General features: G+C 37.2%; 2 protein-coding genes across 3 annotated transcripts in view; both read right to left on the bottom strand.

The window, feature by feature from the left end:
- Positions 1-4,153: 4,153 nt before the first annotated feature.
- LOC107744403 (protein rolling stone-like) lies at positions 4,154-8,850 on the bottom strand. The gene is made up of 4 exons (XM_016558031.1): positions 8,800-8,850; positions 6,688-6,804; positions 5,795-6,017; positions 4,154-4,806 (listed from the first exon to the last, which is right to left on the bottom strand). Exons 1-4 carry the CDS (start codon positions 8,848-8,850, stop codon positions 4,154-4,156), a joined length of 1,044 nt encoding a protein of 347 aa, XP_016413517.1.
- Positions 8,851-9,556: 706 nt separating this feature from the next.
- Positions 9,557-24,465, bottom strand: part of rbm5 (RNA binding motif protein 5) — a 17,871-nt gene continuing 2,962 nt past the window's right edge. Inside the window, exons 2-25 of one of the 2 annotated variants that reach the window (XM_016558012.1) lie at positions 23,414-23,451; positions 23,113-23,302; positions 22,873-23,028; positions 21,854-21,923; positions 21,189-21,262; positions 20,370-20,453; positions 19,337-19,397; positions 18,782-18,847; positions 18,406-18,566; positions 18,126-18,223; positions 17,928-18,015; positions 17,769-17,837; positions 17,596-17,665; positions 17,345-17,445; positions 16,186-16,318; positions 16,003-16,094; positions 15,747-15,911; positions 13,745-13,885; positions 13,572-13,640; positions 13,315-13,488; positions 11,621-11,695; positions 10,749-10,852; positions 10,501-10,630; positions 9,557-9,712 (exon numbers count right to left, since the gene is read on the bottom strand). In XM_016558012.1, the coding sequence (XP_016413498.1) occupies positions 9,587-9,712; positions 10,501-10,630; positions 10,749-10,852; positions 11,621-11,695; positions 13,315-13,488; positions 13,572-13,640; positions 13,745-13,885; positions 15,747-15,911; positions 16,003-16,094; positions 16,186-16,318; positions 17,345-17,445; positions 17,596-17,665; positions 17,769-17,837; positions 17,928-18,015; positions 18,126-18,223; positions 18,406-18,566; positions 18,782-18,847; positions 19,337-19,397; positions 20,370-20,453; positions 21,189-21,262; positions 21,854-21,923; positions 22,873-23,028; positions 23,113-23,302; positions 23,414-23,430 (2,514 nt within the window). In that variant the 5' untranslated portion in view covers positions 23,431-23,451 and the 3' untranslated portion in view covers positions 9,557-9,586. The remainder of the gene's footprint in view (positions 9,713-10,500; positions 10,631-10,748; positions 10,853-11,620; positions 11,696-13,314; positions 13,489-13,571; positions 13,641-13,744; positions 13,886-15,746; positions 15,912-16,002; positions 16,095-16,185; positions 16,319-17,344; positions 17,446-17,595; positions 17,666-17,768; positions 17,838-17,927; positions 18,016-18,125; positions 18,224-18,405; positions 18,567-18,781; positions 18,848-19,336; positions 19,398-20,369; positions 20,454-21,188; positions 21,263-21,853; positions 21,924-22,872; positions 23,029-23,112; positions 23,303-23,413; positions 23,452-24,465) is intronic. The other variant, XM_016558013.1, reaches the window with a different exon arrangement.

Genomic DNA, 24,465 nt, shown 5'->3' with positions numbered 1-24,465 from the left:
GTATATAATACAGCATGTGGTGTATGCCATGCCTCATCTTATTCGTTTTTGTTAATAACGTTTTGTAAGCTAGTTTGTCATTGAATACTGTTTTATTGTTGTTGTGCATTTTAATAAAAAATTATGAATCCATCTTTTTTTTTTGTCTTAAAAGGTGAAAGGTGTATAGATGTAAGCAAAACAGACAATTATATTTTATTGTAAAACCTGACAAGATCGTGAAATCGAAAGTGAAAGCATCTGAAGCCCGGTTTATAACATGGCAAAAGAGGAACTCCCATTCACAAAATTCAAATCACAAATAATACTACTGATGAAAAAGAACGGGTTGAATGTTAACTACTTTCGTTTCCATATAACTATAAACTACGATAAAAGTTCATCAGCATGCATTGATTAATAGCATGTTGTAGGCAAAAAAAAAAAAAAACCTGCTCGGGCAACCAACTGAGAAAGTTAATCGCAAAAGAGCGACCAGTGGGAAGAATGAGTCTGGAGCCCTGAATTGCCCAGCTCCCTCTGTCAATGATCTAGCACTCCCTCAGCACCTGCGTTCAAAATTATCTGGTACCGCCCCTGGTACATCGATGTATTTTTGAAAAGCAAAAATGAAGTTTGTTCAACTCTAAACCCCGTCCCCAAGTAAATTAGTTTATTAAATAAAAAAACTAGCAAAACGAGTTGCGCAGTGTCCCCACCACTTTTCATTATTAGTGATGTTTCTAAGAAATCCAAACTGAGAGAAAACAGGAACAAGAAGATGGTACAAGTAGAACCGAACAGAAGACACTTTCCCAAAGAGTTCACCTCTCAAAAACAAACTCACATGTACACAGACCTTGGTCTTGTGGGTCCAGAGATCAGATCAATGCTAAAGAGACTCTCTTCAAAAGATCCACACTGGAAAACAAACGCAGACTGATAAACATGCTCCTTCCCAAAATGCATGTCATGTGAGAAAGTTTGAATGTTATCAATTATTGGTTTAGATAGATTAGAGCAGTGAATCTCAACCTTTTGGCGTACTGGACCCCAGTCCAATTCAGAACCATCCTCAAGGAGCCCCCAGAACAAAATTGACTCATCTATGTATCACTTGTGTCTTTGTGAGGACCAAATACAGTCAAGTATAATTCAAGTTAGCTGACTTGTCCAGTATTTGGCCATATCATCAGCTATATTGGATTTTTCTTTCATGGGAACATGTCATGTCAAAAAACTTTATACAAAAATTCATACTTTATATGGACCCCCTGGCCTTACGTCAAGGACCACTAGGGGTCCACGGACCCCTGGTTGAGAAACACTGGATTAGAGTGATCAGAGTGTTCCAATACAAAAACACTGGGGACGTACTGTATGTGTGAATTTGTAAGCACATGATAACAAGTCAAGACAAGCGGTTTGTTTTTACAAAACCCAAGAGAATCAGAGTTGCCTAAACTATAGATGCATCAGAAATAAAACCTGTCAAATTATTGTGTGTGTCAAAGGAAATCAATCTATGAACCTTTATGTGAATTTCAGGTGCAGACATAAATTGCCACAGACATTAAAAGATTATTAGAACAATTTCAGAGATATAATATAAAATCTATTGATATATATATATATATATATATATATATACATACTGTATATATATATATAAATGGCTCAATATTATTTTAACATGAGGACAGGAAGTTATAAAATACCCAAAGGAACAAATCTGAGAAATGTTGAACTAGAATGAATCATAAAAGCAAACACACAAAAACACTCTTAACAAGCACTAGCATCTCTGTGGCATTGCTTCAGCACTCTGACTCAGCTCTGAATCATACAGACGGATATTGAAGGCTTTGATTCAGCAGAGGTCACATTGATGGCATGAGAGATCAAAAACAACTAGAGTGACTCAGGCTAAAGGCTGTTGTGTGCCGCTGCCACGACCCCTCTCAACCAAGCATGAGTGTTATTGTACCAGCGCTGAAGGGCAAACAGCACTGGCACACTCCCACTTGACGCCAATACAGCGGGAACACAATCCTCTTTCTCTGAAAGACACCAGACGAGACGACGGGAGACCACAGGCCAAAGCCCAACACAGCTGCTTTAACTGCTGTGACTTTGAGAGACTGAGTAACTTAACAATCTTAAATACGAGTGTCACATTTCAGCCCAGAATCATAAGATAAAAAAATTCATTATATTTAGAGCTATTGAGAACTATTCAGTTTTATTATTATTTTTATTATTATTGTTATTTTCATGACAATTAAGCACACTCAAGTAATTAAACTGATATTATTACATTAATGAGAATGTATGTACTTAATAGTATAATAGTAAAATATGTTCATTTTCTTGCAAAATGCAATGCTATATATCTGCAAAATATCAAAATAAAATGCCTCTGAATTCTGGTTAGTAAGCCCAATTAAATATATATTGGAGCAACAAAAAATAAATAAAAAACTTCAATTTGGCATTTTTCAAATTTAATTTAAAAAAAATAAGCTAAACAATTTTAGGTAAATTAAATTTAAATTAACATCTGAAATTTCTTCATTTAAAATTATTTTTTTAAATCCTAGATTTTCAAAGTGGACACATACTTGGAATCCTTCTGTATATCATACATTAAATGCATCTATATGTCAGCTCACATATGAGCAGGAGTGTATATGTGGAATTATCTTTTAATAAGAGTACACTGCTGACCTCTAGTGCTTGACATGTTTATTGCATCAACTTAATTCTTGCCTTGAGCTCAAGGATTTCACATTATGATCATTAAACCTTTTTGAACAATACATTTCTTTCACACATTCTCTAGTCTCACCACAGAGATCTTTTCTGATCTACAAGATGAAGACAGTGAATGTGATATTATGATTAATCTGACCTACAGATGAAAAGACAGGTTAAGTTTCTATTACAGTGACCTAGAAAAGGCCTGAGAAAGATATAACCAGATATACCCTCTATATCTCTACTGTATCCACGAACAAGAGTCTAAACCCCCGGTTGGTACATTAGATTGCTGCTGCAATTATGAAACACCTGGTCATATCACATGAAAATGTACATAAATTGTGTACAATGTACAATCCTCCTGTCCCAGTTTTGTACAATTGCAAGAACAGGTAGACCATCACTGTTGCATACGGTAAAAAGCTGTAATAAATCTAAAGGGACCGTTTTAGATGTAATTTTACAGTAAAATATTGTTTAAGCAGTTATACACTGTTAACAGTTTTTGGACGTGAATAAGAACTTTTTTTCTTGTCATACATGTACATTATGGTTTTATGTTACAGCTTAAGTTGTTAAATTAATGTTTAATGCATTCTTTTAGTGTCATGTGTGTGCACCTACTATATTATCTTAGTATTCACCTCAGCTCGTGGAAAAGCTAGTTGTGATGAGTTATTACTACCTCTGATTTATGGAGGTTGTCAGTGTATTATAACAGTACAAAACAGATTTAGTACTTCAGTAGGTTGGTATATTAATATTATATCAGGTTAAGAAAAAGGTTAATTTTTTTTTTTTTTTATAAAGGTACAAAAGCTGTCACTGAGATGGTACCTTTTTAAAAGGTACACTTTTGTACCTAAAGCATCCATATTGGTACCTTAAAGGTACATATTACTTCCTAAACCAGGGGTCTCCAAACTCGGTCCTGGAGGGCCGGTGTCCTTAGCTTCAACTTGCCTCAACACACCTGCCTGGAAGTTTCTAGTATGCCTAATACGACCTTGATTAGCTGCTTCAGGCGTGTTTAATTAGGGTTGGAGCTAAACTCTGCAGGACACCGGCCCTCCAGGACCGAGTTTGGAGACCCAACCTAAAGTGTACATATTAGCATCTAAAAGGTACAAAAGTGTACCTTTTGAAAAGGTACTGCCCCATTGACAACTTTTGTACCTTTTCTTTCTGAGAGTGTCATCCCCCCCATAAATTTCAGATTTATTTTTATTTTTTCCACAGTGTGGGTTGCTTTCCCTGAAAACTGTTTTAGGGCATTTCAGACCAACAACATTTGGAGCAAACAGAGTCAAGTCCAAAGAGTTTATGATTAAGCTTTGGAAGATATTAGCATCAGAAAAATCTTAAAATCTTGCTAAAATAAGAACATGTAGATTCAGACAGACCAGAAACTCCTTCAAACAAGAGTGAGTGACTGTGACTGTTGGTCCTCCATCATGGCTGTCCTCCTGCTTGTCTCAAACACAGAGGCTGCTGGATCCAGTGAAGGCACAAGGTCAAAGGTTGTTCCTCCAGACACCTTCACACACCACCAAACCTCCCTCCTTAAAGCAATTCTCCTCGCTTTCTCTCTGCTCACCATCCGCTCCCTCAATAACTGCAGGTTCCACAGCACAAAGTGACAGGATGGTAAACAAAGCAGACAAACTCCCAGAATGCAAAGTGTTGCCACTAGGGGGTGCCCACTGAAATCAAGAATGCTGTAGATGTAGGGTTGACCAAACATGTTCGTGCCGGCCATTAGCCAATAAACAACAGCAAACATGACATAAAGGGCTCCGCCCAGTACAGCGTAGAAGAAGTGGGTGAGATGAACGGGTGTGGAGGACAACAACAGATCCACGGCGGTCTGGATGCTGTTGATAACATGGATGTTGATGTTGAAGGCTGTGAAGGAGTGCTGATCAAAGGGGTGGATTATGGTCCAGTATAGAAAGGAGACAGTTAATGAAAAACAGCCCATTAGAGAATGCAGGAGCCACTGCAGACAGAGAGCAGCGGTGAGAGGGACGGGAAGAGAAAGGAGGGTCTCACATTCACTACTGACACCTAGTGGAGGAAAGGACTGCATGAAACACATGTATAGGCCTCTTTAAAAAAAAAAAAAATTATTAAGCAAGGATGCATTAAATTGATCAAGTGACAGTAAAAACATTTATAATGTTACAAAAGATTTCTATTTCAAATAAATGCTGTTCGTTCTACTTAAAGAATCCTCCACAAAACTGTGAAGCAGCTCAACTGTTTTCATATTTGATAGTAATAAGAAATGTTTCTTGAACATCAAATCAGCATATTAGATTGATTTCTGAAGGATCATGTGACACTGAAGACTGGAGTAATGATGCTGAAAATTCAGCTTTGATCATAGGAATAAATTACATTTTAGAATATATTCAAATTGAAAACAGTTACTTTAAATTGGAATAATATTGCACAATATTACTGTATTTTTGATCAAATTAATGCAGCCTTGGTGCGAAAACAAAAAAGAATCGAACCAACCACAAACTTTTCAATGGCATATATATGTATAAAGTGCAGCAAAGGATTTTACTGCAACATTGGTTGATTAAAAGTCACTAAAATAGCTCAAAACAGTGAGAACAGCTCCTGCAATATTTGAGAGCAGATGACGATGTATTATATTGCGACCTAATCAGGGCTTAACAGTAAGTACCTTTTCTGTTGAGTTCAAATATTTTCACAAAAATAAAATGGATAAATAAATAATTAAATAAATTAAATTATTAATGAATATTCTAAATATATTGTAAATATACAATATTGTAAATATATATTTAGCAATGCATTTACATTTGAAATACAACTACTACAAATCCTTAAATTCATAAAGATTTTTGCTGGAAAACACAATGCAAAACAATACTGACGTCTTTGTAGGCTCAGTTTGTAGTTCTTTCAAGACTCTTATAAGCATAAGTGTGACTTAGGATAGTTTATGAAGTCACTGTGTGCGATCTGTGTGGCAATCAGTGGGATTTGTGATCAGCAACACACTGCACAACAATTTTACCTCTTTTCATTCTGTGAGAGGAGCATCTGATTTCCAAGAAAGCCCAGGCCAGATTACAGAGAGAAACCAGATAGTAGATAACCATAAGACAGTATGAGATATGGCTGAGAAAAATGAGGAATTTAGGTGTGTTGAAGAGAAGAGCCGTGTAGATAAACCAGCTGAAGGTGTAGAGCAGCATAAAACATCTGTACAGAAGCCACAACAATGGAGGAATATCCCACTGCAAACAAAACCAGACAAGTTATGTCAATTTCATCTTTCAGTATGATGGATTTTGGAAATTGCCATTTACGTTTTGATCTATATAATACACATATGCATTCAATGTCTTCAACATTATTTACATTCATATTATATACAATGAAACTAATGGCATTGCTGACAGACATGACATATATATAACAAGGTTTCTAACTAGTTCAGGCCGGTCAGTTACGATCGCTAGTTGATCTAAGCTGGTAGACCACCGTGGACCAGGAACAAACCATGATGCAAAACCTTTAGCTTGATTCTTTCGGCAGGGTTTCCATCAGGTACACATCAAAGTATATTAACTGTACAAAATCCACAACAAAGGAGGAATATCCTACAAGCCAAGGATGAATATTAGTTCTCATAGACACATATATTTGAACAAAACTAGTAGCACTGCTGATAGACGATATAACTCCTGTAGTCCAGGCCAGTCATTTATGGTCATTTGCAGGTCTAGAAGGATGATCAACTGGATTGCAACCAAGTGGATCTGGTTTTTCTCTTGGTACATTATCAGACCAAGCAGTTTAGGGCTGTTAGACCAGCAAAAACCTTTGGTCTGATTCTTCCAGCAGGGTTTCCATCATGCATATGATAATTGGATCAGTGCATGAAGTTTAGTGACTCAAACTCACCCGTGGCTGAAGAAGCAGCTCTGGTTTAGAGGTGAGAAGGCGGAGTTTGTGAACTTTGAACTCCTCCTTCCAGCTCTGTGTCCAACTAGCACCCATGTCTGTTACCAATAACCACTCCTGTCAAAAACATAATGCAAAATTGGTTAAACGCTTGTGATGCCATGTGTCTGCTTTCTTGGAAATCAGTTCACATTTGTGTAGACTACAAAAACATACCGTTTGCACATTCAGTATGCATGAAATCATATTTGAAAAGACTTTCACTTCCAATATGAACCAGTATTTCTGGTTTGAAGTAATGCTGTAATTATCAAAAAATTCAGACCTGCCCTGTTATTTAATGTTACAATGATCGCATGCAACTCGGATACTAAATAATATGAAGAATAATCAATAATAATGTCTCTCACTAACCTTTGCAAGAATGCATCCACTGTGAACTGCTATAAAGACGCTGCATTCGCCAGAAGCATGCCGAAATCTACAGCTCCAAATGATGGTGTTCTCCTACACCTTGATATTCTGATCCATCAGTTGTGACCGTGATCTCATGTTCACGAGTCCATAGCAGCAGGACAGACACTGCACTGCTTGTCTTGGAAACATCTAATGAAATAACTGGAGCTGCAAACCGTAATCGTGAACATGTGAATCTCTCATACATACCAACAAGATTAACGCCGAGTCTCTGAGATGTGGCTAAATGTCAAAATGCCCTTACTAAAAGAACTGTGGAAGTACCATGCTACAGGTATGGTTTCAGACGGTGAGTATTAACATCATGATCATGCAATTTTGGTTGTACAGTATGTCACTTATTTTACAACTACTGACAAGTTATGATGATGTCTAAACATATTTATTTCATATCCTAGAGAGAGTTTTGGTCTGATGTGAACAGCTGCAGATGTACAGCAGGGTCACCAAATCTGACACGACAGCATTAGAGGTCACTGAAATGTACCAGCCTATGTTTCACACAAAATGGCTTTAATGTTACCAGGGCCGGTTCTAGACATTTGGAGGCCCTAGGCAAAATTCATGTGTGAGGCCCCCCACCCCCAATAAATAGCACTTAAAACAAATATGATTCCTAACCTTTTTATTTATACAACTACAATTTTGAATGTTGTATATTTTTACTTACACAGAACCATTGAAATGTTTGGAAATTTTCAATGTTTTTGAAAGAAGTCTCTTATGCTCATCAAGCCTGCATTTATTTGATCAGAAATACAGGAAAAAAAAAATACTGTGAAATATTACAATTTAAAATAATGGTACTTTTTTGATGATTAAAAAGTTGATTTTAGTTCATGCGGGTATTCCAAAAAAGCAGGTTATGTGACATACCCGGGTATGTTTGAGGATAAGCGAGCGGATAACCTCAGCTTTCGGTTCCAAAATCGGAGGTTACTTTCAGGGTATGTAAGTAACCATAGTAACTTGCTCTCTGAAGATAACCTGCTGGTTAGACCTGCTGAAGATAACCTGTTCCATGTTATGTTCCAGGGTTAGTTCACTTCAGCGCTATCAGCGCACGTGTGATCTAGGCTACTGACGAGCCTTCAGTGGGCGTGACAGACAGCGCACAACATTATATAATATTACAATATGTAATATAGCCTATATATATATATCATATTTATAGAGTTTTAGCTTTTAGTTTTAATTACTTTTTCTTATTTGTAAGTCGCTTTGGATAAAAGCGTCTGCTAAATGACAAAGTAAAAAGTAAAAGTAAATCAAAATACATATCTGATATGACTTGATATATAATTAGCATCAAACAAACAATATAATTCATATTCTCAAGGATTAAAGAATAAACGGAAAAAAATGTAAATGATTGCACAACCATCAATTAGGTGGCGATATGCACTAAGCATGTAAACGACCACTGAACAACCAGGAACATACTCGGAGTTAAATGAATTTACTCCTCGAGTAAGCAAGGTTTGGGGTTAATCAACCGAAAGTTCAGGGTTTAGCTGACGGTAAATTAACCATGCTTTCTGGAATACACCCCAGGTAGTCTACTTTTATTTTCCTGTGTAAACAAATAACTTTGTAACATCTTGTTTGCATCAGTGAAAGTTTGTTGGTTGTCACCGACTTGTCAAGTTGCTCCACCTTGTCTATCAACCTGTCATCAAAGTTCATTGTTCTCTTGAAAGAAAAACAAACAAAAAAAAGGTTAATTCCTGTGAACAAGGTGTTGCTCTAGCATTCCATGGATTAAAAACTATGCCACAGGCAGCCAATGGATGAAACCAGTAAAACAAACGTTCAAACACACAGGAGATTTACAAGAAGCTACAACCTTGATAGGCGCAAAAAAAAATAATATATATATATATATATATATTATTTCCTTTCTTTTTGGTCAATATTGAAAGCAAAAAATGCTCAACTTTTGGTAGCATGACAGATCAATTTAACGAACACTAATTCCTTTAGCAGTGAAAGAAAGGTGTTGTGGTAAAATGAAATTAGCTTTCAGCATAATCGCATTTCAGATTTGACTTGCAAATTGATGTCTCAAAAACAATCCAATCACAGTATGAAGTCCTGTGAAAGAAAATTACACCCAAAAGATAAAAGCATTCAAATTCAGTTCAGTTAATCTCATTTATTTTCTTATGTACAAAAATGAGATCATATATAAACTTTACACAGTTCAAGATCTATTTTGGAAAAAGCAAATAATAATCAAAATCAAAAACACATTCTTCACATTTCTCGAGGACTCTGTACATATGTACACATTCTTCTAGTCACATATCTCATGTTTCATTGACAGTTTCTGAAGTCAAAATAATTACATGACACGCCTCAGCGCAGACGATTAAAGTCACAATCCACAATCTTTAGTCACACTGACATGACAGATCCTCATTTACTCAATTTCTGTAAAGCGTGCAAACATGGCTTTCCGGACGGCATCTTTGTATGTATCTGAAGCAGAGAGGCTGTAGTTGCTTCCTTTAGTTCCCAGACCAGCTCCCTTCATTCTCAACTGAGCCTGCAGACGAGATGACAAAGATTCATTTCTTAGTTATGTCAAGTATTTGCAAAAGAAGATAGGTGTGACTGGGGTTCAAAATTAACCGTCTGCCACACCCGTTTATGATTAGTGAGCTGCAAAACAAAAACAAAGTAACAAAATATTTGGAGTCTACTTCAGGTTATACGCACTGCATATTAAACAGCACAGGTCACTGCAACACTCACAGCATCATTTATTGTGAAATAACACGTCAAGAACATTAAAATACATCTTGATTTTATTTTAGCATATTCAACCTGGAAAGCAAGGTCATTAACTAAAACCATGCAAAAATATTTTCTTGTTTAAAAAAAAAAAAAAAAAAAAATTATCAAAAACAAAATATATAAAAAAAAACTTCTTATTGTCATTTTAAAAAATGAATAAAAACTATGAAAAAAAAAAAAAAGACAAAAACAACAATTACAAAAACTTCGAAATTAAAATGAAAACAGAAAATATACATAAACCAATTAAAAATATTAATGAAAATTATATTAACTCAAAAATACTAGAATAACATTGCTGGAAAGATGGTTAATTCAAGGACTCTGGATTTACAACTTCAAACTTTTTGCAAAAACTCTGAATGCAAAGTAAAAATGTCATTTCTGATGCTTGCCAAATTGTGCATGTTTTTCACATACTAACAGACACCACCTACACTGACAAATACATCTATGCTAATTGCACAAGAAATATTTGTGTTGAACTGTTTATCGAACAGCAGGTATACCATGGTAACATGACAAAATGAGTCGTACCTCAATTGGTGCTGTGATGCCCTGCTGGTTTCGACCCAGACCTTTGCCTTCCTTCCAGCCCATGGCCTGCAGCATCTTATTGCCGATATTATCGCTGTTCAGGCCGTCCTTGGTGGGCTGTTCGTAATTTCTGCAAATCAAATGGCACAAAATGCATCGTTATATTGCTATCGCAACTGTATTGTAATAGTAAATATCGCTACTGAATCAAACTTAAATTTTGTGTTAAAATAAGCACTTGAACTTACACTACTACAGGTGTTGGCTGGGTGAATTTCCTTTTCTTGGGCACAGGGGGTTCAGGGATACCGTATTTCTCTCTTCTCTCAGCAGCCCTGTCTCTGTACTTCATCTGTTCAGTACAAGGTAAAAGGGAATGAATCAGTGTCCGTAACATCCGGGAAATACTCTCTAAAAGAAAGATGTATGTACAGGGGTTGGACAATGAAACTGAAACACCTGGTTTTAGACCACAATAATTTATTAGTATGGTGTAGGGCCTCCTTTTACGGCCAATACAGCATCAATTCGTCTTGGGAATGACAGATACAAGTCCTGCACAGTGGCCAGAGGGATTTTGAGCCATTCTTCTTGCAGAACAGTGGCCAGGTCTCTACGGGATGCTGGTGGAGGAAAACGTTTCCTGACTCGCTCCTCCAAAACACCCCATAGTGGCTCAATAATATTCAGATCTGGTGACTGTGCAGGCCATGGGAGATGTTCAACTTCACTTTCATCTTCATCAAACCACTCTGTCACCAGTCTTGCTGTGTGTATTGGTGCATTATCATCCTGATACACGGCACCACCTTCAGGGTACAATGTTTGAACCATTGGGTGCACATGGTCCTCCAGAATGGTTCGGTAGTCCTTGGCAGTGACGCGCCCATCTAGCACAAGTATTGGGCCTAGGGAATGCCATATTGCAGCCCAAACCATCACTGATCCACCTATTGCTCTGCTAATTCAACCTTCACACTCTGCTCTTACTGGTGGAATGTGCAATCAGTGAAGATTGGCCACCAGGCTGCACAAATATAGCCATGAAACCTCCAACACTATATTGGCCAGTGTTTCAGTTTCATTGTCCAACCCCTGTATTTATAATGAGGTTTTATACCTCTGTCTCTTTCCTCTCCAACTCCTCCAGTTCTGCTTCACTCAGTTTGGATCTCCTGAGAACCTCCAAGTTTTGCTGGAAAGCACAGGTGTATATATTTATTTAAATAGGTAAATAAATAAATAACACTCCACAGGTCAAAGGTTTGGAATGATTAATTTAAAGGTTTTTGAAAGAAGTTTCTTGAGCAACAAATCAGCATATTGGAATGATTTCTGAAGGATCATGTGACACTGAAGACTAGGGATGGGTACCGAGAACCGGTATTTTTTTGGACGGATACATAATTGGGTCAATACCGGAGTACCGATAAGCTTCAGGACAAACGATACGGTTATCGATACTTCAATGTTAACGACGAATTAGAAGCTGCTGCTTGTCATTTCCCTTCACTGAATGATGTGGCCGACGTTTGCTCGACGTGCGTGTGATATCTAGGGTTGGGTACCGTTCACATTTTAACTGGTACGGTACAAGGGATTAAGTTTTTGTGTTCATGCCGTCATATAGTGAGACGCAGAGGACGAAAATCACCTCGAGCGTCATGCGTGCTTCAGTGTTTGTATAGTAAACAAAACCGCGTTTCCGCCATTCATACATACAGAGGCACGCGGAACATGCAGGATTCATATTTAAACCGTCTTTTTGCATTTTAATATTCACAGACGCTAGTTCATATCGCGATTCGAATTGTGGCAATGGCTACTTTTGATTTATTTGTCCAAAATTGACAAATTCCGTGGCATTCCGTGCTATCGAGTAAATTACGTTTTTATGAATGGACTCCGCGATCCCGTCCGCGTTTTCGCAGAAACCATATGGCCCTGGAAATGTAACCACACTTTAGAACATTTCGGCTTGCCCTGTGTGTTGTTTGAACGAGTTGCAGGGGTGACCTCATGTCACAGGGTCTCTCTTTCTCTCTCTGTAGCGTATGCGCCCAGATGCGTTCTCAGGTACCGAAATTTGGCACCGACTGATTTAACGTGAATCGGTACTCGGTAGTACCGACGCAATTCGGTCGGTACCCTTAAAAGTACCGAGTTCGGTACCCAACCCTAGTGATATCCATTCGCATGTGCGGTGTGTGTTTGCGTGCAATCAGTCATCGCGGAAAGAGTGAAACTTTCGAAAGTGTGGGCTAACGTTACAAAACTAAGGGCTCACATTAAAAAACTAAGTGACACCAGTGTCAGATGCACTACATGCAGTAATGTAATAGTGAACGAAGGAGGCAACACTAGTAATGTACAGTATGTGGAAAATGTGTTTTTTGAACCTTAAACCGCATAAATATTTCATTACACTAAATACACAAAATAATATTATTTTTTAGCAACGTCATATGACCCCTTTAACAGTAGGGAAAAAAAATATGAAAGTCACTGGGGACCAGCAACTGTTTAGTTTCTCACATTCTTCAAAATAACTTATGTTCAACAGAAGAAACTCATTCAGGTTTAAAAAAACTTGAGAGTGAGTAAATGATGACACAATTTTCACTTTTGGGGGAACTATTCCTTTAATGTTAATAAAATGTTAATGTTCTATCAAAGGATTTTAAAAATCTTAACTACGCCAACCTTTTTATTGGTTTAAAAAAAAAAAAAATCATAAAAGTTAAAGTGGATTTTTACAATTTTAAATGTGATGGCAATGATTATTATCCAACTGAAACGGCCTCGGCTATTTACCTTGTGCAGGTCTGAGAGCTGCTGATGGCGGATCAGAGCTTCTTTATTGGGGAACTGCCGTCGGCATAGCAGACATGCTATCTTTTTCCAGTCGGTCAACTTGTCCTCCCTTTCATCACCCTCCATGACCTCCTCAGGCTCACTGTCGCCGCTGTACGCCGCCACCAGCCCCACCTGCAGCACAGCACAGGGGTTTAAACTAATAAGCTAACACGACTTGATAACATGTTTGTAATGGTGCACAGTGGATTTGGGACCTTTGATGAGGAGCACTCTTCTTCTGTGACTTTGGATGCCTCTGTTACAAGCCTCTCCAGTGCTCCTGTCTGCACATATGCAAATAAAACAAAAACCATGTATTATGACAAAACCATCATCACCATCATCATTAGAGATCAGCAATCATCAAATGTCTCCAGCAATACAATACCTTCTTCTCAAAGAGCGTGAAACCAGCATCTGCTGCCGCCGCCTCCTTCCTCTCCTCCTGACTGATGGGCTGGAAGCTGCTTCTGAAGTTTTCTTTTTGTTTGTTCAGACTCTTGGCCCAGCGCTCCATGTCCTTTGCAATCTGATGCACAGAGATATTTGTAGCACAAGTGGAGGATTGAACTAGCTAGATTTTTGAAATTTTCTAAACATGTGAGTGCTGGTTGCATGTGCAAAACTCGCCAGCATGTTGCATGGGTGTCGTAAATGGTTGCTAGGGTGTTCTGAGACTATACAAGCATCTGATCCCTAGATTTCAATCACATGGAGTCACATTTAGGCACAACGTTAAAAATACTGACAATGTGAAATGTAGTTTTCCTGTGATATGTACTGAGATACGAAAATAATACAGGAATTATCACCAGATGACTTTAGCAACAATCTGGAACGAATTAATTCTAGAATGATTATGGGTGATATTGTTTGGGGAGTGAGAAAAAAAACTGAAAAATTACTTTCTTGGTCTAAAGACTTATTAAATTTGGGTGTTCACACATGGGTATAATATTTACAAGAACCAACTCAAACCTTGTTCAGTAACAATAAAATAAAGTTTTAAAAATATATTTCTATTTAAGTTTCAAATGTTCAATTATCTATTTTTGTTTTGGTGCACTGAGAAGCTAAAGCACCTTATAATTGTGTAAATGAACAAGTATGCTGAAAACAAAATATTTAATTAAATTGCAGATGTCATAATTTGATGATTAAGCAATTGTCACAATTTCAATTTAAGCAAAAAAAAATTAAAATAAAAGAAAATTTTTATTTCTATATATCGGGAGGACCTAAGTGCATATTTGAAATTCTTTTCACCTATTGTATTGACCAGGGTGATCTTCCAAAAATATCGTATCACAATCTTGTCACACAAAATCACGATCCACGATCTGAATCGCGATCTTCCCAATTCTGAGATGTACAATTAAGAATATTCAGAGTGGAACAAGCCTATGACTTACCTATTTGAACAATTTAAAACACAGTATTGCATTAAACAACCAAAATGGATATTAAAGCCCGAGTTCAACTTTAAAACACTGCATCACTGTATGAATCAAATATACTGTGCGTTGCTTTTTATTAAAGTTATAAAATGATTCATTCAAGAGCAGTGAGTGATTTTCTTTGTCTTTTGTTGTTTGCTTAACATTAATGACACAGACAACAGTAAGTTTATTAGGCTGCTGTCTCTTTAAGACTGAATGCACGGATCTAATATACTGACATGCATCTGATTTCTTTCCCAATTGTTTATGTTCACTTAAGACATAACTGACTGTCTTTATGTAAATACTCACCAAGACAGACATTTTGACATATTGTGTATATTTGACAATTTATGCGCGTGCCTGAAACGCAACATATACTTTGCTTGCTCCGTCTCGGAGCGCGTGCACAGAACGCACCTGGGGAACAGTCTCTATCGCAGTTAATGTGCTTTTAATAACTCTTTTTAGAATAAACCATGTCCCACAGTAGTCTGCATTTTACGACAGTCACGTTGCATGATTGGACGTTAAGTTTAGGAGAGGCGAAAGCACACTGCTTGAAATGATTGGAACATCTTGCGTCACAAATCGAAACAAACTAAAATTTGATTCATCGCAGTAGCCTACTACTGCTAGCTCACATTGAGTTGTTTTTTTAAATACGTCACCACGCATGAAAGACACATGATAGAGACGTGTGATACAATTTGACCAGCCACAGTCATCTAATAGGCAGTCATTGCTGTAGTTTTAACATTTATGAGGACATAAAAGATCACAATCTCTACGGTTCGCTTGAAAAGTATATCGTAGACACCTTCGAGATCGATCACGATATAAAATCGACAGATCGCCCACCCCTATTGACCAGCAAGCAAAAAGTGAAGTCTGTAGTGTTAGGACACATTAGTGCTTTAAAAGAACTCAAGCACGTTGAATTGTTATTACCTGCTGAGCCGTTTTGCTCTTAGGTTTCTCTTTCTTCTCTTTCTGAGTAGTGGACGTGGAGGTAGCGTCGCTTTGAGCAGCGTTGTTGGCATCCACCGCGGGCACATAGGCCTGCTTCTCCCCGTCCCAGTACAGATACTGCTGAGTCTGGGAGTTGTAGTAATACTACAGACAGAAACAACAATACATAGAACCCTCTACATGCACTCTGCTGAAATATAGTATTGTCTTGTTGAAAACCGCATGGCATACGTACATGTGTGTTTGGGTCATAGTACAGGCCAGTGCTGGGGTCGTAATAATACCCGGAAGACTCATCGTACTGATAGGATGAAGTGTCTGGGACAGCTTGTGGAAGTGAGGAAATGACCAAAGAATCAGAAACCTGTATCATAATGTCTTCTGATTGGATGATGTGGATTTAGTGATCTGTTCTTACCGGCTTGGTTTTCCTGAGAGGTAGCTGTTGCTGTGCTGGCTGCTGCGGCCGATGTCGCGACTGCAGAGGTTGCTGGGCCGGAAACAGTGGCAGCGGCTGTGCCGGGCTGGGCTTTGCCTTCAATCTGCAATGTCTGACAATAAAATGGGTTATAATGAGATTACAACAATAATTGCACTAGGACAGCAGGTTCTCAAACTTTTTGTCAAGGACAATATTTGAACACCCACAAAGATATTTCTAGCACTTCAGCTGTAGTGACAAAGCGGTTTGTTTTCTATGTCTTTTTGTTTACAGAAACAATACATTTAAATAATTATAAGTAAATACATTTAATAAGTTGCAGAAGTTTCAATAATGGAATGGGATTTTTTTTCTTAAAATTTCTTCGAATCAGCAGTTGAAATAATTTAGGAAAAATCTGATTTCGGAACAGAGCTACATTTTCAGGGAGCAATGTTAATTTAAAACAACACCAATATCTATGGTAACATCCTAAAATGACCATAGAAACTACAATTTAAACAGTGTGTGTTCAAATAATAAAAGTTTTGACTAAAACAATGATGCATGTTATATATTGGTCTGAACAAAAACAGCAAATAAAAAAAACTTATCGGATTTGCACAAATCAAATAAATGGCCAATTTCAATGTCAGAATGGCAAATTTCACTGAAGTTCGCAGGTAAGCTTTGAGTGGTTCATGATGACTGGATTTTTTTTTTTTTTTACATTCACAAATATCAGTTTTTGAGGTTCATATAACTAAAAACACTTATATTCATTAAAAAAGAAGATATTTTACTTATTCAAGGTCTGGAAAACACACCCTAAAATACCCTCATATATACAGGTTGTCCAAGACCATGAGAATCCTGGTGCTTAAATAAAACTGCCAGATGTTGACAAAACAAATGAAAAAATAATAATAATAATAAAAATGAAAATCACTTACATCTAGATTTTTAGCAGTTTAAATTTATTCTAAAGCTCATTGTTTTATTTGTAACATTTCAGTAATTTTACAGCCCTTGGAAATTTGCTGAAACCCACAAGTGCGTCCTGGCCCACTCAATGAGAACCACTGCACTAGAATCTAACGCAATTTATCTAGTTAAAAAAAAAATTAATAAACGAGTCATAGCATAAAGTAGTCACCTGAGCAGCTGGCTGGCCCATGATATGAGGCTGATAGACCTGCGCACTCTGAGAGATCACCACTCCTGTAGCAGCAGGAAGAACCTTCACACCTGGAGCCGCTGCAAATTAAAACATACCACAGCTATTCAGCTTGTAAACAGCAAGCACAACTAGTCCTTTTACTTTCATAAAAGAACATATTGTGACCTGGCAAAATCCTATTTTGATGCTCCTACTAGAATAAGTAGACAATGCCAGGCAAACGTTACCTCCAAGTATGCCGTTACCCTGGGAATGGTCCACAGCTCCAGCCTGCTGCTGATAGTATGCTTGGTACTCCTAAACAACAAATCATCTTAGCTTAGCTCAATATCAAAACAATTCATATAAATGCAATTCTAAACAATTTTGATATGCGTTTCAGATGGTGCAGTCAGCTGACCTGTGAACAAGGTACATATCCCTCTTGCAGGTAGCTGTATTCTGATGTTGGTTCCACACTCTGCTGAGGCTGTAAAGTGAAATATAGTCAATTAAACCGGTCATGCATGCATAATTCCATTTTAACATTGAGCCATGGTTACAATAAAGTTGTTCATACCTGACTGGAGGACCACTGAGCAGCTGCAATGGCTGTACTGGCAACCGAAAAGGCACTAACACGGTTCCCATCTGGCAATAACAGGTCCCTGAGAAAAAAAGGCATTTCGGTAAACTGAATTATTAATCAAGCTACAGCAAATGGAAAAATTCTTCTGAGCAAATCAACCGCATGAGGATATGAGCGAGAGATGCGTACTTTCGAGCACTCTTGGCGTAGTCGACACCAATAGTCTTCCCATCCAGCTTGAGAGGTGGCTGTAAGCCCTGAAGGATGGTTAGGAGCTGTGACGCTTCCTGCAAAAGCACAAACATCATCAGAATGTGCTAAAAAAAGATACAAAAGATGATGCAGGTATAATCTTATTGATTGTTAATCGTTTGAAACTGGTTTCACTTAAGAGATCAACCTCTCTATTTGCTTAAGATGAATCTCTGAAGATGATTTGTATAGACCGAGGAAAGGAGAAAACAGTTACCAAAGGAGAGGCAAGTTGGATGAAGGCAAACCCTCTGTTCTGTCCCGTCTGTTTATCCTTAATGAGGCGGATGTTGCCAGGCGAGAGGTTGGCGTAGGGGGCGAGTGCCGTCAGAATGGCTTCAACAGTGGAGTGAGGGGCGATGTTCCTCAGGATGATGGCTGTAAAGACATGCAAACATATCAGTGTGAATGCAAAACAAGCACTGCACAACACACTTGAGGACATACCAGTATCAGTCAACATTTGAATTTAGATTATCAGCATCAGCCTACATTGGACAATTTTGGAACCCAATGATATGCAACTGACATTTTAGATAATATTTATTGGTGCACCCCTAATTCAGAGGTGATATTTGTGGAAAAGAGCTTACTATCGCCATAATAATCTCCACTGGCTTGGGTGTCTGTGGCTCCTGTTGTGCTGCTGGACTCAGAATCTGAAAATAAGCACAAAGAATAAAAGCACACTGAATTTCTTTATAAACACTGAAGCCTGATACAAACCACATCACTGAAAAAGCCCCATACAAAGGCTTTGGGAAGGCTATAATAGATGATCCCTACAATCCCAGAGTGACTCTGTCATCAGTCAAAATAAGTATTTTGTTTTTAAATTATTAGCATTAAGTAGGCAGACACTGTAAACTGATAATATGAGGGCTGACTGTGCTGTATTACAACTTTTGATGCTTGATTTGACTAGCAAACATATAAAACATTTAAGTGGAGCCATAATATCAGTTACCAGCTATAAAAAAAGTAAATGCCAGCTATCATGAGTGATAAAAACAATTAATCACTATTTTATATTAGTTTGGAGTACTGTACATAACACCCCACATACATTGCTTCAAGGACATGACGGTGTTTGACTGGACCATCCAGATGGGTGCAGACAGCGGTTTCCTGCTCAGGGAGCTACTTACCCGCTTTAGCTGCGCCACACCTGAAGCACTTCAGCCTCCTCCGGAAATTGTACAGGCCACACTGCAAGCAACCGGTCATAGTGTTTTAATTGACACTTCTGCTATGGGGCACCAGGTAACAAGCACACTAGAGTGGCTTGAACACTTACCGTGATGGACGTCCACCAAGTGGACCAAAAAACTGAGATGCTACACTTAACTAGCTAACTTTTCCGAAACAAAGCTTGGATAGAGATGCTCTGACATTATTTTTAAGATCTTAGATGAGTCATTTATTTTCTACAGTATTCACCATTCATTTTAATGCTCTATTAGCATCAAAGGCTATGTTCACAGGAACAATATGCAATATAACTGAACTTCATACAAAAATAACAAGTATAACCTATATTACCATTACTATTAAAAGTTTGGGGTTGATGACTTTTTTTAATGTTTTTGAAACAAGTCTCTTTTGCTAAACAAGGTTGCATTTATTTGATCAAAAAAACAGTAAAAATGATATTCATACTAATGAAACTACAGTAAAAATGATACTAAATGTTATTACAATTTAAAACAACTATTTTCTATTTGAATATATTGTAAGCTGTAATTTATTCCTTTAATGCAAAGCTGAATTTTCAGCAGTCATTACTCCAGTCTTGAGTGCCATATCATCAGAAATCATTATTTTCTTATTAATTCTTATGATTATCAATGTTGAAAATAGTTGTGCTGCTGTGATACTTTTTTTAGGATTCTTTGATGAACAAAGTTAATTTATTTTAGATTATTTGAAATAGAAGTCTTTTGTAACATCATAAATGTCTTTACTGTCACTTTTGATCAATTAAATGCAACCTAGATGAATAAAAGTATATATTTTTTTCCAAAAACAAAAAAAAACCTTGCCCCCAAACCTTTCAGTTTTCCCTGGTGAAAGTTTAAAAAAATCTAATATTGAAATTTCTGAATAAAACCGGAACAATATTCAACATGAAACTGATATTGTAACTGCAGTTCAACATCTCGAGAAGTTCATGAAACTTACGGAGTTGCAGAGCCAGTCCTCAAACTTGTGACGGTTGTTGCTGTAGTGCATGGCAACAGTCTTGCCTTGAATAGACAGCAGTTTCTGGAAAAGGAAGAAAGAGTTTGGTTATTTCCTCTCTTATGAAGGTTTAATCTCAGCCCAAGAACAACCACATTAGCCACGAGGGTTTAGGGTGAGGATCGCCCGGGAGGGTTTAACGTGTAAGATGGTGTGTGTTTGGGACCCGAGTGTCCGGATGGGGCCGGAACAGAGTGTAAAAAAATAAAATAAAAAAGCCACTCCTTTCTTAAAAGGGATGGGGGGACTTTCAAGATGAGGCATTGGCTTACCACATTTACTTTCTCTGTGCAAAACAACTAATTACTATTAAAAACGGTTGATATATTTTAATAGTGATGTCCATATGGGATGTTAAATATAGCACCAACACTTCTACTTCTAGCCTTGAACAACTAAAATAAACCTAAAATAAAGATTTTTCAGAGGATGATGACAGTATTGACAAAAAATTGTGGCTTAAAACCCATTTGAGTCATTCAAGTGTACTTCCCTCTTAAAAATCAGTGATTATTTTCCCATGCTAACAAACAGAGTTCTGGTAAAGTTAATAACATGAAGCCAGAGTATCCATCAAATGGCTCTTCTATATTTTGGTCACACCTTGCCTTCAAAAACAGCGGCTCTGGTCCATTTTTGTCCATATAGTCTGCTGGGGCAGCAACTTTGTTTTTGTTTTTTTCCCTTCCATTTATATTTTTCTATTTAATTTGCATTATTCCCCAGGGCAAAAGCTAGACTTGGTGATTAGGAAGCAACCTGATTGGTCTCCATCCATCGGGTAGCATCTTGCAAGTGATAAAACTCCACGAAGGCGAAACCTCGGCTTATACCTAGAGAGGCATTCAGATATACAGACGGGAGGCGTTAGTTTATATGGTTCAGTGGTACAACATTCAAACTCTGTCACAAACTGCTTCGTGACCCCCTTGACCCAGAGAGGCCAAAGAGATGTAAGGGGGTTGCCTGGAAACTTTTACCATAGCAACAGCAGCTTATAATATTCTAGCCGTTGGTCTAACACTGATAAATGTAGGTTGAATCAATAACTAAAGCAAAGCAAACAGTCATAAACATAGCGGAGTCTTAACAGCAAATAATCTTTATGAGACAGATATTGCCATCAGATTGACTTTTGGATGACCTTTAATAAAGAAGCTACATGACTGCATCTACGTTCATGTAACTTCAATTGGCATAAATAAAACTGCCAATTCTGAGCCACACAAATATCAGACAAAACTTACCTTCAAACATGTATCTAACGTGCACCCATTTTTATTTTTTTTAACTCAGTAGTCTGAAAGGGTAAAACTGGTCAGATAACATGTTGCTATGGCAAAAGGCGTTTAAGCAGAAGCAGGTTGGCCCAGTGGACACAGGTTTGTTTGGGAGAGGAAGGATCCGTGGTACATCAGTCTCACCTGTTCTCTTTTTCATCAGCCTCACGTCCATTGGCTTTGGCCCCTCCAGCTGCTCAATGGCTGCTCGAATCTGTGGATTACAAGGCAAAGTCAGATAAAGTTTGTTTGCTGAAACCAAGCCCACTTCTATTTTGACTTTCATAGTGAAATCCAGTATAAAATATCACAGTTATAACTAAAAACCTTAAGATGCATTTTTAATAACTCTAAAACTAATTATTTTAATCTGGACAAACACTGGTTAGAATTTATTCTCTCTTACAAAAAGCTTTATTTTTAATATACCTATTAAAATCATTTAATATTAATTATATTCACTGAAGAAATTTCCATAAAATTTTATTATTTCAGGTCTGGAATATTTATAACAATAATTTATTACTACTACTATTATTATTATTATTTATACTCAAAGCAGATTTCCATGATAAGATTTATTGATACCATGCTTTTAATATTTACTAAATTAATTCTTTATTCATATTATTCTTTTAATTCTAGGCCTGGAATTTTTTTTTTTAATGATTTGCTATTATTATTATTCTTTATTATCAAATGTATTACTCAAAGCAGAAATTTCCATCATAAGATTTTTTGATTCCATGCCTGGAATATTTAGTAAATTCATTATTATTAAATTCTACGCACAGCTATTTATTCACTCTTTTTTTTTTTTTTAAATAATGGGCCTGGAAACATTTATTAAAATGATTTGTTGTTGTTGTTGTTATTATTATTATGTGCAAAAAATTCCATGATAAGATCTTATTAATTCCAGTTCTGAAATACTTGCTACATGAATTTATTATTGTTTATATATATATATATATATATATATATATATGTGTGTGTGTGTGTGTGTGTGTGTGTTTTTTTTTTTAATTTCCATGATTCTATTTATTTATTTCAGGCCAGGAAAAAAAATAAAATCACAATTTTAAAATACTTCCAGGTTTTCCAGTGCTGTGGAGACCTTTTTTTTTGACAAAAAATAAAAGCAGCAAAAAAAAACAACTTACATCTGTCTCTGATGTGTTCATAGGCAGACCCCGGAGCATGATGGTCTTGCTCTCCTTCTCATCAGCTGGGTCTCCTCTGTAATCATGCTCAGAGTAATCACCATCTGAGTGGTGTCCATCATCGGACCCGTCACTGCAGCGCCGCTTCCTTCCTCGCTGTTACACAGGTGAGATTTGAAGTGAGCATCATGCTCCTGTCAAAACATCCAATAAACAAATACATATATAGGCAGTCCTCACCTCAGGACTGTCCCTGCTCCAGTATCGATCAGCTCTGTCACTCCGTTCACCATCGTAGCGTTCACTACGGCGATCATCACTCCAGCGATGCGACTCATAACCGCGGTCATCACGGTCTCGCCGGTCCCTGCGGTCATCATCACGAGACTGTTCAGAGCCGTACCTGCCACTGCGCTCTGTACGGCTAACCCTAGTTACAACAATATTTAATAAAACATTGTTAGAATGAAAAATATTTAAATTAGGTTTCAGCAAATGTAACAAAATAAATAAAACCTCAAATAAATTATAAAACACTCACCGTTTATCTGCACCCATCTTCGTTTCTCAATACAAGGCCTGTTAAAAATGTGTATTTGTCAATATATACCATATATAGACTATATAAATAATTAAAGGGGTCATATGATGCGATTTCAATTTTTTATTTCTCTTTGGAGTGTTACAAGCTCTTGGTGCATAAAGAAGATCTGCAAAGTTGCAAAGACTAAAGTCTCTAGGGATGCACCGAATGTTCGTCAACCGAAATGATTCGGCCAAAAATAGAATAAGCGAAAAGACCCAATAAATTGTACCGAACAATGATATGACGCGATCAAATAGCAACCAGCGCAGAGTGAGAGGCGCGCACTCTTTATTATGCAGCACACACGTCAGCAGTGTGTAAGCATTTAAACTGTCGGAGAAAGACGCAAAAATCATCACAAGCACCGACAGCGAGAGACTGTTTAGGACTGCATCGCATGTCTTCGATGAGAAGAGGAAGGGGTGATTGTTGCTGGTTACTGTATGATGATTGAAATCGCGAAATGGCCTTAAACAATTAGTAAATAAACTGCAGAACGTTATGTTTTCTAATACACGTGCGCATTGCATGTATTCTGACAGCGCTGCACGAACTCGCAGCAGATCTGCTTGTTAACCAGGGTTCAAAGTCCAAAGCGCGAGGAAAATCTGCGCTGATACAGTCGTCAGTTGCTCAGTCACATTTTTTCATGAATTTTTACAAGGCATATGACAATGCGATACGTACAACGTATTCGTAATGAGACTCATTTATAAATCTGTTGTCAACAAAAATAAGCATTGAGGTCTTCCTGCGCGTTTCCGCCAAAATAAAAGTTGAGAAAAAGCAAGAACTCCAACATTCATAAATGTTAGTATTGTAATTCTACTGTTGTTCTGAAAAAATAAAAAGTAAGGCAATATAATGATAATAATAATTACAACTGCTCTGTTAATACATTTATTATAACATACATAGTGTTCAAATCTGTAATATTTTCTAATGTTTTAAAAGAAGTCTCTTCTCAGCGAGGCTGCTTTTAATTGTACAGTAAAAAATACATGCCT

This window comes from Sinocyclocheilus rhinocerous, unplaced genomic scaffold, assembly GCF_001515625.1.
Source record: "Sinocyclocheilus rhinocerous isolate Xijiao unplaced genomic scaffold, SAMN03320098_v1.1 scaffold1488, whole genome shotgun sequence".
NCBI lineage: Eukaryota > Metazoa > Chordata > Actinopteri > Cypriniformes > Cyprinidae > Sinocyclocheilus > Sinocyclocheilus rhinocerous.
Note: the sequence above shows the minus strand (reverse complement) of the source record. Positions and strands in the feature narration are given on the sequence as shown.

Bases quoted from the DNA above. Each gene is read 5' to 3' on its own strand.
- LOC107744403 (XM_016558031.1), bottom strand. From the start codon at position 8,850: ATGAACTTTGATGACAGGTTGATAGACAAGGTGGAGCAACTTGACAAG. The intron at 6,805-8,799 runs GTGACAACCAAC...TGTTTTTGACAG, and splicing joins TGGAGCAACTTGACAAGTCG to GAGTGGTTATTGGTAACAGA. The intron at 4,807-5,794 runs GTAAAATTGTTG...TTCCTCCACTAG, and splicing joins CTCTCACAGAATGAAAAGAG to GTGTCAGTAGTGAATGTGAG.